Source organism: Panulirus ornatus, chromosome 56 (genome assembly GCF_036320965.1).
Source record: "Panulirus ornatus isolate Po-2019 chromosome 56, ASM3632096v1, whole genome shotgun sequence".
Taxonomy (NCBI): Eukaryota; Metazoa; Arthropoda; class Malacostraca; order Decapoda; family Palinuridae; genus Panulirus; species Panulirus ornatus.
Window position 1 is genome coordinate 2,654,016 of NC_092279.1, and position 12,678 is coordinate 2,666,693.

A 12,678-nucleotide genomic window follows, 5' to 3' on the forward strand; every position below is an offset into this window, starting at 1 on the left:
AATGGAGAAAAACTGGAGGAAGTGAAGTGTTTTAGATATCTGGGAGTGGATTTGGCAGCGGATGGAACCATGGAAGTGGAAGTGAATCACAGGGTGGGGAAGGGGGCGAAAATTCTGGGAGCCATGAAGAATGTGTGGAAGTTGAGAACATTATCTCTGAAAGCAAAAATGGGTATATTAGAAGGAATAGTGGTTCCAACAATATTGTATGGTTGTGAGGCATGGGCTATGGATAGAGTTGTGCGCAGGAGGGTGGATGTGCTGGAAATGAGATGTTTGAGGACAATATGTGGTGTGAGGTGGTTTAATCGAGTAAGTAATGTAAGGGTAAGAGAGATGTGTGGTAATAAAAAGAGCGTGGTTGAGAGAGCAGAAGAGGGTGTTTTGAAATGGTTTGGGCACATGTAGAGAATGAGTGAGGAGAGATTGACAAAGAGGATATATGTGTCAGAGGTGGAGGGAACGTGGAGAAGTGGGAGACCAAATTGGAGGTGGAAAGATGGAGTGAAAAAGATTTTGAGTGATCGAGGCCTGAACATGCAGGAGGGTGAAAGGCGTGCAAGGAATAGAGTGAATTGGAACGATGTGGTATACCAGGGTCAACATGCTGTCAATGGATTGAACCAGGGCATATGAAGCGTCTGGGGTAAACCATGGAAAGTTGTGTGGGGCCTGGATGTGGAAAGGGAGCTTTGGTTTCGATGCATTATTACATGACAGCTTGAGACTGAGTGTGAACGAATGGGGCCTTCAGTGTCTTTTCCTAGCGCTACTTCGCACACATGAGGGGGAGAGGGGGTTGTTATTTCATGTGTGGCAGGGTGGCGATGGGAATAAATAAAGGCAGACAGTATGAATTATGTACATGTGTATATATGTATGTCTGTGTGTGTGTATATATGTATACATTGAGATGTATAGGTATGTATATTTGCATGTGTGGACGTGTATGTATATACATGTGTATGTGGGTGGGTTGGGCCATTCTTTCGTCTGTTTCCAGACAGTGACAAAGCAAAATAAATAAAAAATAAATAGATATATTATTATTATTATTATTATTATTATTATTATTATTATTATTATTATTATGATTATTATTATTTTCTAGCTTTCAAAAACTATATTTTATGCCCGAGGAGTGTGTCTTTGTTGTGATTGTGTGGAAAGAAGTTAAAGCCATCAGTGAAACAACACTTATCCAGTGGTAGAGTTGAAATGGGTAGCCAAGAGCAACTTGTTTACAAATCATAAGTTTCCCATATAATCGAAGGATACTATAATGACTGTACTTAATAATAGGTCTGTGTCTGTGGTTCATTATTGATTTCAGTGTAAATGATTGTAGCTTGAACTTATGTTTCCCATGTTCTTTTACAGATATCTGGCCTAAGCTCAGAAGAAAGTTCTGATGAAGGTGATGGTGGAAGTGGAGACCGAAGTTCTCCATCTCCAGTAGCTCCATCTACACCAACACCCCAGCTTCATCCCATTGTTTCTTCCCAGCCTGAAGCACTGATGACTTCCGTACCTTCTCAACCTACTTCAACCACGATTATCATGACAACCACAACTACCACTATAACAACTGCAACTACCACTGCTCCCACTAGTCCTCCGTCACCCACTCATACTCTCACCCATTCCACTAGTATCACAGATGCTCCCATTCCCATTCCCATTCCCACATCAACTTCTGTCGCTACAACGGTACCTGCATCACCCCCACCAGCGGCTCCATCCCATCATATGCCTATGTCTGCCTCATCACCATCACCTGCCCCACCATCCAAGCCCAGACAGTTGATATCTTCAGGAACAATATGGCCTGTTATGCCAAGCTCCCCCACACCATCTAATATTCCAGTTGCTACCACATGTGGGATAACAACAACAACTCAGGTTCAGCCAACATGGAGTAGTGTGGTGCAACCTCCACTGGTAACTGCTTCAGTGCCCAGATTGTCTCCTGGAAATTTAGTGCCTCCTCCAGCCCATAGTGGTTCAGTTGTACAAACACAATTAATTGGTCGCCTTTCTACTCCTATTTCATCTGCACAATCTCCAGTTGTCAGCCAGTATAAGTCTGCCATTATATCATCTGCCTCAGTTATATCTACAGTTAGTAGTGTCATAAGTCAGGGTATCAGTCGAACAGTAGTTGCTGGCAGCCGAGTTCCCTCTGTTCCCCAGCTTGTGACTCCAAGTGTTACCAGACCATCATCTCTCACTGTAGTAGCTCCTGTGGCTTCAGTTGGAATAGCTGTTAATTCTCCAGTGACGACCACAACTATATCAAATACTGTCAGACCTATTACTAATATACCCTCAGAAGAACGTGGTTCTGTGGTAAGAGCACCTGTTAGTGGTGTACCTCATAGTGTACTTGCTAGCCTTTCAGGAACACCCCCCATAACACAAGATAAACCAATCAAAGTTAAATCAGAAGCAGAAGTTGTTAGATTTTCCCCAGGTGTTCTTCCAGCTCTGAGACCATCTGCAGTTCATGGCTACCCCCAGGCAGGAACCAGTAATGCATCAGTTAGCCAAGCACCATCCTCCACTGTTTCTCTAGCAAGAATGAGTCCTGCACCTGCAATCTACAGTGTTGGAGTCACTGGAACTCCACCAACATCCCTTCAGTCAGTCTCGTCGCGATCACCTTTAATATCTGGCTCAGGTATACCTCAGTATTCTGGCCCCCCAGGAATTATCAAACCAGAACATATAAAACGAGAACCTGAATTCACATTAAGACCTGAGAAAATGAAATATGAACCACCTCTTGTCTCAAGTGATTGTTTTAAAGCTGAAGCAATGAAAACTGAATTAAAATCAGAAATAAAGTTGGAAAGGGGTGATAGGCCAGAAATAATTGCAGAAATCAAATCAGAACCTCGTCAGGATATAAAGCCACCAATATCTACTGGCCCTCCAAGTGTTGCTACTACTGCAGCTTTATCATCCTTGTCAGCTCATCTCACAATACCTGGATACCCATACCCTTATGGGCCATATGGTTACCCCAGTCCCATGTATTATTCCTATACTGGACAGCCTCGTTCCTCATCACATCGACCACACTCACCTTCACAGCGTCCTAGTAGCACTGGACCATCTGTACCTGTATCTTCAACAGGAAGCTCAAGCAGAGTTTCTCCAATTCCTGTACCTTTAGTAACAGGTTCTTCCACAATAACAACCTCTTCAACCACTACTAAACCATCTCCGACACTTGGAGCACATGCTTCTCCTCATATAGGGCCATCTTTGCTAACCAGCCGGCCTGGGGTTCCTCCACATCTTTCATCTCCTGGTAAGCTGCCAACTAGTCAGCCATCACCAATGCCGTCTGGTCTTCGCCCACCAGGATCTGCTGTGGGTCTTCCAGGAATGTCTCCTGGATTACCACCTGGTATGCCACCTGGTATGGTTCCACCAACATCAGGAGGACCCTCTACAATACCCACGCCTCCAGCAGCCCACACAGGGCCTGTTGTTAAACCCCCTAGTATGCCTGTAAATTTAGCTCAGCCTCCTACCCCTACCCCTGGCCAGCCACCTACTACTCAAGCCTTGCCTGCCACAGTACCACCGAGCCACCCTGCATATCCTGGTGGTCCCACTGGTACCCTTGGCACTGGTGGTAGTGTTCATGAAGGAGAAGAGCATGAAGATGATGACGATCCACCTTCCCACAGAGAACCCTCTCCAGAACCAAAGATAGAAGACTCAGAATTTCACCGGTCTGAGAGTGCAATGTAAGTATATGTGCATTTAGGATTCGGATACTTATCTGTGATTAGTAGTATACCTTTATTCCTTTTGAGAGACTAGAAAAACTGTATCTATGTGCATTTGTAGTGAGGAGGTATTTTGTGGCTTGCAAGTAGAATGTTTGTTAAAAGTTGTTTTAATCAGTTTGTTGGACATTACAATGATTTAAGGATACCCAGAAGTCAGTTTTCATTAGAATCTTTGGACACATCCATGAATTTAGGTGATTCTTTGCACATCCATGAATTTAGGTGATTCTTTGATGAAGTTCAGATTGTCAGAATTTTGAGTCATTATTGATCTGCAGAAGAATGTTATGGGTGAAACTGCTTGTCTATCTGATGTTTGCTTTAAGTTGCGATAGATACCTGAGAATTTTCTTGAGATGTGATTGCTTGAGTATATTGGTGGATGAAGATGAGGGATTAGCCATTGTAGGAGTGAGTTTTATGTTACAGTTATCATTTTTTGTCTCTTTTTGAGGCTGAAATTCAGTCACATTTCCAATGCAAAAATGATGTCATTCATTTCCAGTATCAGACCCAAACTTTTCAATGTGCATTAAAGTAAAAAATTCATAATGTAATTACTTCAAAAAGTTTAGGGGAAGAAGCATTAGTTATGGAAGTACTATGATTAAGAACAATCTTTCCTTACTAGTTTGAAGTTAGGCTTACAGGAAAAACAGGGTATATGACTTATAATCCATATTTTACCTTCACTTTTATTTCCTCATTATCGTAGAAAATGACATTAGTTTTCTCATTCTGAAGGGCCCCATCCTCACTACTCAAATGCTAAAAAGAACTTTTTTAGTAATTTTCAAGAAGGGGACTGCAGTTGTGGATAGTAAGATTCTGAAAAGTATTTGGAAGAATAGGATCAGTTTCCAAAATTATAGAAATTTTGTTTTAACTTGAAGCTTTTCTCTGATTGCAGTATTGTCGAGTATATAAAACATTTCTATCCCTGGAGATAGGGGAGAAAGAATACTTCCCACATATTCCCTGCGTGTCGTAGAAGGCAACTAAAAGGGGAGGGGGTGGGGGCTGGAAAACCTCCCCTCTTGTTTTTAATTTTCCAAAAGAAGGAGCAGAGAAGGGGGCCAAGCGAGAATTTCCCTCAAAGGCTCAGTCCTCTGTTCTTAACACTACCTTGCTAACGCGGGAGATGGCGAATAGTATGAAGAAGAAGATAAAACATTTCAGACACAAACTCAAGAGGAATGTTGGGCTTCTGCTGTTAAGAAAGATAATAGCTTGGATGATGGACTAAGGCCTAGACAGCCTTAGAGCAGAAAGATGTCTTTCAGTTGTTAAATCATGATGTATGAAAGGAGATGGGAAAAATGTAGTAAAGTGATTGAAAGACAAGCAAAGGTATACTTATCATGATTAAGTATGAAGATAAGGAACTTAATCAGTTAGACTTTAAGAATATATGGAGTGTTTACTTGGTTTTGTGCACCTGTGTTAGGTTTAGGAACTGTGACTGAAGTGAGGTAGGTCCTCTTTTCTTAATTTTTTCTATTGTTTTAGGGCTACCTTTAACTGCTTCAGCAAATGAAACCATCATCTAGGTCACACTTATCTGCCTTCTCTACCACTATCTCAAGCTGCTTATTCTTCTCCTTCCTTTTTTTTTCACCCTAATTCTCTTTAGCTTCTTTTATATGTGTGATACAGCATTGTGTAGCTTCCCAGTTTTCCTCACTTTCTCCCCATTATTATCTACAATTGTATCTCTGTCCCTATTAAGGTTTGCTTCGATTCCTCAAACCAGCTTGTGTAATCCATCACAGCCCCTTTCCTTAGTAGAGCATTTATCTTGTCCTTTAGTGATGGATTGAATAAGGATACATTAGCAAAATGCTTTTATATTCCCATTTAATCCACCAACTTTGTAGTGTATGTTATCTTTGTAAACATTTGTCTGCTGATGACTTAGCAAACAAGTGGCCATATATGGTCCACTCACACAAGGCGAGATTCAAGGTACAGTCAGCTTTATGGGTATTCTTATCATTTTTCTGTCCATCTGTAGGTAATGAATGGCATCTTCTGCTGTCCACAGGGCATCACTAAATGGCAGCTGGGCATTGCAGCTCAGCTGGGTGACCAGTGTGTGTGTGTGTGTGTGTTTGTTAGTGAGCACATATAGGAGTATGAAGTAAAATTTCAAAAAGAAAAAACTCCTAAATGGCATCCTGAGCATTCAGCTGTCACCAGCTGCCTGTTTTGTTTCATTGTTTATTAGACTGTTGATTAATGTAGTCTATAATTTTACATCAGAAATGCTTTTATATTGTATAATTGTTCTATAAACTATTTTGTATTTGTTTTTGGCTTAACAGATTCTTGCGTCACTGGAATCGAGGAGAATTCAACTCTTGCACCCGCACTGATCTCACCTTTAAGCCCGTTCCTAATAGCCAGTTAGCTAGAAAACGAGAAGAACGTTTAAGAAAGCAGGCAGAAAAAGAAAGAGAAGAAAGAGAAAGAATACAGGTCAGTACAGCAATAATGTTTATTTGTCCTAATTAATGTACCACAAATCAATGAAATTTATTAATGTCAGGCTAGTTGAGGTAATTGGACTCTAGTCTTGCCTTTTTCTTGTACATCCCCCAGTCACTTACACTCCTTCCTCGTAAATATCACCCATTTACCTCTCTTCTTCTTCTTCTTCTTCTTCTTCTTCTTCTTCTTCTTCTTCTTCTTCTTCTTCTTTCTTCTTCTTCTTTTTCTCCTTCTTCTTTTACAAGCAACTTTACTTTTTCATCTTTCCTTCATATATTATCACTTTCTGGAACTAGAAACATGAAAAAGCAAAACAAGGATATTCGCTTTGAAGTTCAGTTCCTGATGCTTTCTTGCTTTTATTGGTAAAGGCAAGCACCTTTCTTTTTTTTAATATGTAAGCATTCTACCATACATTTATCACCTTTTGTTTTATTTATTTTGAAACTAACAGTGTATGATATTATTTACAGCGAAAAGCAAGCACTCCAGATAAACGTGAGACTCCTAAGCCTTCAACTTCTTGTGAGAGCAGCTCACTCTATGATCGTATTCAGCCCAGAAACCCAGTAGATACGCCAGCCCTTTCTAGACTCGGGTAAGTATTTCATATTTGATACTATTGTATGAATCTTATCAGAAGCAGCCTGACAAAACACGAAAATGCAACTCAGTAAAAAACCATAAATGTTGTCTGTGTACTGCTTCCTTGAATTCACTGTTTTCAAACAGAAGGTATTTTTCTGTGTTTGTATCATCGTTTAGTATGTTCTTGCTCCATGGGGTGCATCAAGAGCTCATAGCCTTACATTCATGTACGTCCTCAACCTATGCTCAGTATTATTTTATTTATTTTATCTTGTAAATCCCCTGGGATCTCTTTCTTAGAAAGAGTCCTGGTGTTACCAAGGACAGAGACTCCTTCAGCTGAAGGCTGCACTGCTTCCTGTATCAGGGAAGTGTGGATTCATTTTGGGAAAGAAGTGCTTTTATAGAAGTTTACTTCCTGTGATACAGCCTCACCAGAGGTGACTCTTCACTCACATTGTAACCTCATGCAGGCAGAGTCCTGTAACACCCATACTCATTGTGTTAGATATGAACCTTTTCTTTTACATTAGTGTTCTTACTTTTTGATTTTATACTGTAAGTATGTTAATCAGGTGGGATCTGTATCTCATTCTCACTCCTTTTATGTCGACAAAATGTGTCCTGTGCATATGGTACCACATTATTCTGCCATCCTCTTGTGGATTATTCTTATCCCTCAAGCTGCATCTGTCCTTTTCTTTCACAGTCAACTTCTCCTTGCACTTGTAGTTTGAATGATGCTTGTTCAACATGGGAGACATGTGGGGATAATTTTGTCCATCATTAATGCCTGTCACACCCTGGTTTAGTGAAGATTTGTTTCACCTGACCCATGTGCTTCTTATCAGATGCATCAAACTATATGTTTTATACAGTTGTTTTCCATCACATGAAAGAACTGAATCAGCATCTGGGATGGTGATGTTAATGCTGAATGTAGGTTACTGACTATCAGGGGGGACCTGGACTGAGCTGTAAGCCTCACATTCTGAAAGGTGTTTAGTGAGGATGAGAGACTTAAATCTCATCAGAAAACCGAGTTAGAGGCTTCTGACCTAGAGGGGTCTTAGGGAATCTCTCAAGCTTGCAGTATTCTACCCAAGAGAGAAAGTTTTTCATGCTGTAAAACTCACTTTTGTCAATATTTTGGATTTTTTTAGATTTGCTAATTTTTTCCATTTTGGGGTGACTCTTTATATCTTGGTCATTACTTAAGGGATAACTTTACATTTGGGGCATACTTTTTCCTGAGTCATGGTGGCCGAAAGAGAAAAGAAATATTACTGTATATCTCAGTATAGATTTTGTGTGTAACTGAAAGTAATGACTACATAGAAATTATTTTCTTTCAGTGAATATGCACGTTCTCCTGCTGGGCTTTCTCCAGGTGCAGCGCGTCCTCCTGCTCTAGGTTTACCTCCAGGGTTACCTGGTGCAACACCTCCTGGCCTTGACCTGCTGCACTATAGCAACATGCCAGCTATTTATCCAACTGGCCCTCAAGATAGGATGGAGTTAGAGGCTAGGGAACGTGAACTTCGTGAGTTAAGGGATCGAGAGTTGACTGATCGTCTTAATCAAGAAATGCTGAAGCGTCCTTTAAATCCACCTGAAGCTGGCTATCCACATGGTCTAGCTCCACACTGGCTAGCTGGTGGTCGCTTTCCGAGTATCCCTCCGCCAGTAACTCTGACCTCTGGATTCCCACCTGGCCATGCATTATACCCAACAGGCCCATCAGTCCCCTCAACACTTATTGCCTCTGAAAGGGACAGACTGGAGCGTTTGGGTAAGTATATCCTTTGCACATTCATATGTATGATAGTGTCACAGCATCTCTTATATGATACTTGTGCATTTTGGTGGAGCATGGAGGTAGGAACTGAGGGTTAAGGTAACCAATGAGGCACTTATTCATCTGTATCATGTACCATTCTTTGAAATTCTTTTCGGAGGCTTTTCTTTAACTATTTTTCTTCTTCCATCTGCGAGAGCTCTGTCTTAGATATTTTGTATGGTAAAAAGGAATAAGAATGTTACATTCATCCAGATCTGTTGTCACATGTAAGCTTGTGAATGCAAAATTATACTTAGAAAATAGTAGGTGATATGATATGATATGAATTCATTTAAACCAAACAGAAAAGTAGATGTTTCATATTGTATTTTAGTCATATGACATCAAAACATGGCGCTTCCTATATTAAAGAATGTGGAAGATCAGTGGAATTTTTTTTCACAAGTTAGAAGTACAGTGAGAGATTCACAGAGTTGACAGAATAGGTCAGCCAACTGGAAGCATGGCCCCATCTTCAAACATATTATGTGTTGACTAATGCATATTTGGAGGCAGTGTGAACACAGTGGATTGTAAAGATTACATATTTTTAGAATTGATTTTATTGTGACACTACCTGGTCCATTGGAAAATTAATTAACCAGCTTCTTGTTGGCACCTGGGTGAGCTGTTCTATCTTAATTGTACTGCGGAAGTTGGTGGCTCAGTAAAGGCTATTTCTTCTTATCTTCCTCCATGGTTCACTGGGTTTGTAGCAAATGGACAGTTTGAGTTAGTTTGTTTTGTAGTAGTTTGAAAGATGTGTGAAGAAAACCACTAATTTTATCTTGCATAGGTGCATGGAAGTTAAAGGGAATTTTGCAAGGAGAAATAATTTGCTAGGTGGTTATTAAAGAATAAGCTGGACATGATAGGTTTGAGTTAGACAGAGAGAAAGAAAAACTGTGAAAAGGATAATAGCTAGATGATAATAGGCATAGTTGAAAAGAAGTGATGGGTATGGCAAGTTTTGGATCTGTATGAAAGGTAAGTAAAAGAAAAGTCTGTAAGGATTTTTAGTAGTCAGATTTGGGTTGTTTTTGAAACAGAAATTACATTTGGTGACCTAGTTACTCAGAGTGAATGATTATGAAGTTTTACATTAGTTTTGAATCTTCCCATTGTCAGGCTGAATTAAATGAAGACACTGAGTTTGAAAGATGTAGATGTCTAGTGTCTCCAACATACATGGGAATGGAATTGTGAACACTAGATTATTCAGTGCTGTTCCATTATCTTTTCCCCCATTCCATTGATTTTGGGTGGAACAAGATGATGGACAAGTGGATTGATTAGGATTAAATTGAAACAGAGTTTATTAGTTAAGCTGATGATTTATGAACGAGTGAATGATGCATGGATTAAGAGTAAAGAGAAGTTTTGGAATAGATTGGGTGAAGTGACTGAGGCTGTAGATAATCTCAGTACAAGCATTTGGAAGGATAGCATGAGGAATAGTATTATGGATGGGCGAGGTATGGTGACTGAGGTTTGTAGATAATCTCACCACATGCATTGGGAGGGATAGCATTGGGAATAGTATCATAGATGGGCGAGGTACGGTGACTGAGGTTTGTAGATAATCTCACTACATGCATTGGGAGGGATAGCATTGGGAATAGTATCATAGATGGGCGAGGTACAGTGACTGAGATTTGTAGATAATCTCACTACATGCATTGGGAGGGATAGCATTGGGAATAGTATCATAGATGGGCGAGGTACAGTGACTGAGATTTGTAGATAATCTCACTACATGCATTGGGAGGGATAGCATTGGGAACAGTATCATAGATGGGCGAGGTACAGTGACTGAGATTTGTAGATAACCTCACAACAATCATTGGCAAGGATAGCATTGGGAACAGTCTCACTACAAGCATTGGCAAGGATAGCATTGGGAATAGTATTATAGATACGTGAGGTACTGAAGAAAAAGATGAGAGCTTGCCAGATATATCTATGAAATGTGAATTATATATATCGTCTCAGAGTTGTTAATAAGACCCATTTGCTAGTGCAAATATTGGTTAAAGTCTCTTGCTGATTAAGTAGAAATAGATGGTCAAACCCAGGTGTTTGTGGCATTGTTTACACCTTTTACAATATTTTGTACAAAATATATATATTAGTATTTAATGCTTTGTAACTGATTTTGATGGAGGACTCCTTTTAGGCCCCTGATCTGGAAATTGTCCTGGACCCTGTAGTTAATTTGTTGTTTTTCTAAATTTGCTTCTTAATGAAAACTTATTGATGACTGTGACAGATATTCGTGAATTGATTCATATTTTTCTGTGGCCTATTGTTAATGTTGGACATAGGGACTTCTGGATGATTCTTTGGAGGTAGTGGACAGATGATAGAAACTGGTGATGGACAGAAAAAAAAAGACTCATAGATGAAGTAAAGGTCTTTTTATAAGCATGGTGGAAGATGTGATGAAAAGTAAGGATTTAAAGTTTGTAGAGATCAGAAATTTAGGTATGAACTAATTTGTTGAAGACAAAATCTTTTTCAGCATAGGGTAGCAAATGAAATGACAAAAAGAAATTAAGAACATTTTGACCAAGGATGCTTTTGGATATTGGGCCTGAACATCCATGAAGGTGAAAGGCATGTGTTGAAGGTAAAGAATTAAAGTTATCTATTAAGTGGGGGAGGATTTGCTGTTGATAGGGTGAATCGGGGAGTATGGAGCATTTTAGGTAAATCATGTAGGTACCAGTTCTACTTGCTTGGGTATCGGTATGGTTGATGATGGCTGCATAGTGATCTAGCACTTCACTGGTTGTCAAGTTGCACTCCTTTGACCCAGGTCGCTATCTTTTCTTTCTGCCTCACCCACATGTGGACTACTAGCATACTGTCCATGAACATGCAATCTCTCCTTGTCATACAGAAAACTCTTACAAAACTTAACTCACACAGATCATTCTTCATAACTGTAGATTTTCCTGCAGTGAGCACTATGAGCTAGCCCTGCCTTTTGGCAAATAGTTGGAGCAGTAGATAGAAGTAGTAGTTAGGAACATTTAGGCAGGAGCATTAGGTAGAAGTACCAGGTAGGAGCATTAGATAGAAGTAGTCAGTAGGAACATCAGGTAGGAGCATGTGCAAATACTGTGCTAGAGTTGGTCTCTGCCAGTGTCCATTTAAGGGAGAGGCACTAAAGGCCAAGAAGCAGCACTGGAGTTCATTAGTTATGGAAACTATTGTTGTGGCCACCCCCATGAGAGAGTTCCAGTTGGGGCAGGTGTCAGAGATATAGATAGATAGATAGATAGATAGTCATTGAAACTTAGATTTGGATAGTAGTGTTTATTTCAGTGCATTATATATGACAGTTAGAGACTGGATGTGAACAAGTAAGGCCATAGTTCATATTTTCTTATGCTGCTTCTCTAAGACGAAAAGACAGATACAGAGGAGCTGCTATAATCTGTGAGTTAGGCACCAGAAGCCTCTGTGAATTATTAGATTGCAAATTCTAGTCTGATTGATTTAAATGGAAGTAATGATTTAAATGGAAGTAATTAGTTAGGTCCCAAAGGCCAGATATATGCATTATTTGTTCCAAAACAGTATCATGCATAATACATTAACAGACACAGTAAGTGAACACAGTAAAGTAAAGAAATGAATGATACTTCAACTTATGTGATATGATTGGCGTGGAATGAATTTTTTTTTTACATGGAATCATTGATAGTTTACCCCACATTCCCCTCTGGTTTAAGGTAATACATTTCAACTGAAGAATTTATCCAACATTTTGTCTGTGATATGCTGTTCCTTTTAGCACTTAATAATTACCAAGCCATATTTTTCATTACTAGATTTCTTTGAGTTTGCTCTTTGAAAAATACCAAATGTAAACCCTTGGCTGCAGATACTTTGAGAGTCCTCTCTAGGCAGGAGTGGGAACTTACCTAGAGATTCATAAGCTGCGGC

General features: G+C 39.8%; 1 protein-coding gene across 3 annotated transcripts in view; it reads left to right on the plus strand.

Moving 5' to 3' along the window:
* Gug (arginine-glutamic acid dipeptide repeats grunge) overlaps positions 1-12,678 on the plus strand; it is a 102,324-nt gene that overhangs the window by 50,649 nt on the left and 38,997 nt on the right. For all 3 annotated transcript variants that reach the window (XM_071693628.1, XM_071693630.1, XM_071693629.1), the window contains exons 14-17: positions 1,381-3,761; positions 6,131-6,284; positions 6,770-6,894; positions 8,240-8,676. In XM_071693628.1, the coding sequence (XP_071549729.1) occupies positions 1,381-3,761; positions 6,131-6,284; positions 6,770-6,894; positions 8,240-8,676 (3,097 nt within the window). The remainder of the gene's footprint in view (positions 1-1,380; positions 3,762-6,130; positions 6,285-6,769; positions 6,895-8,239; positions 8,677-12,678) is intronic.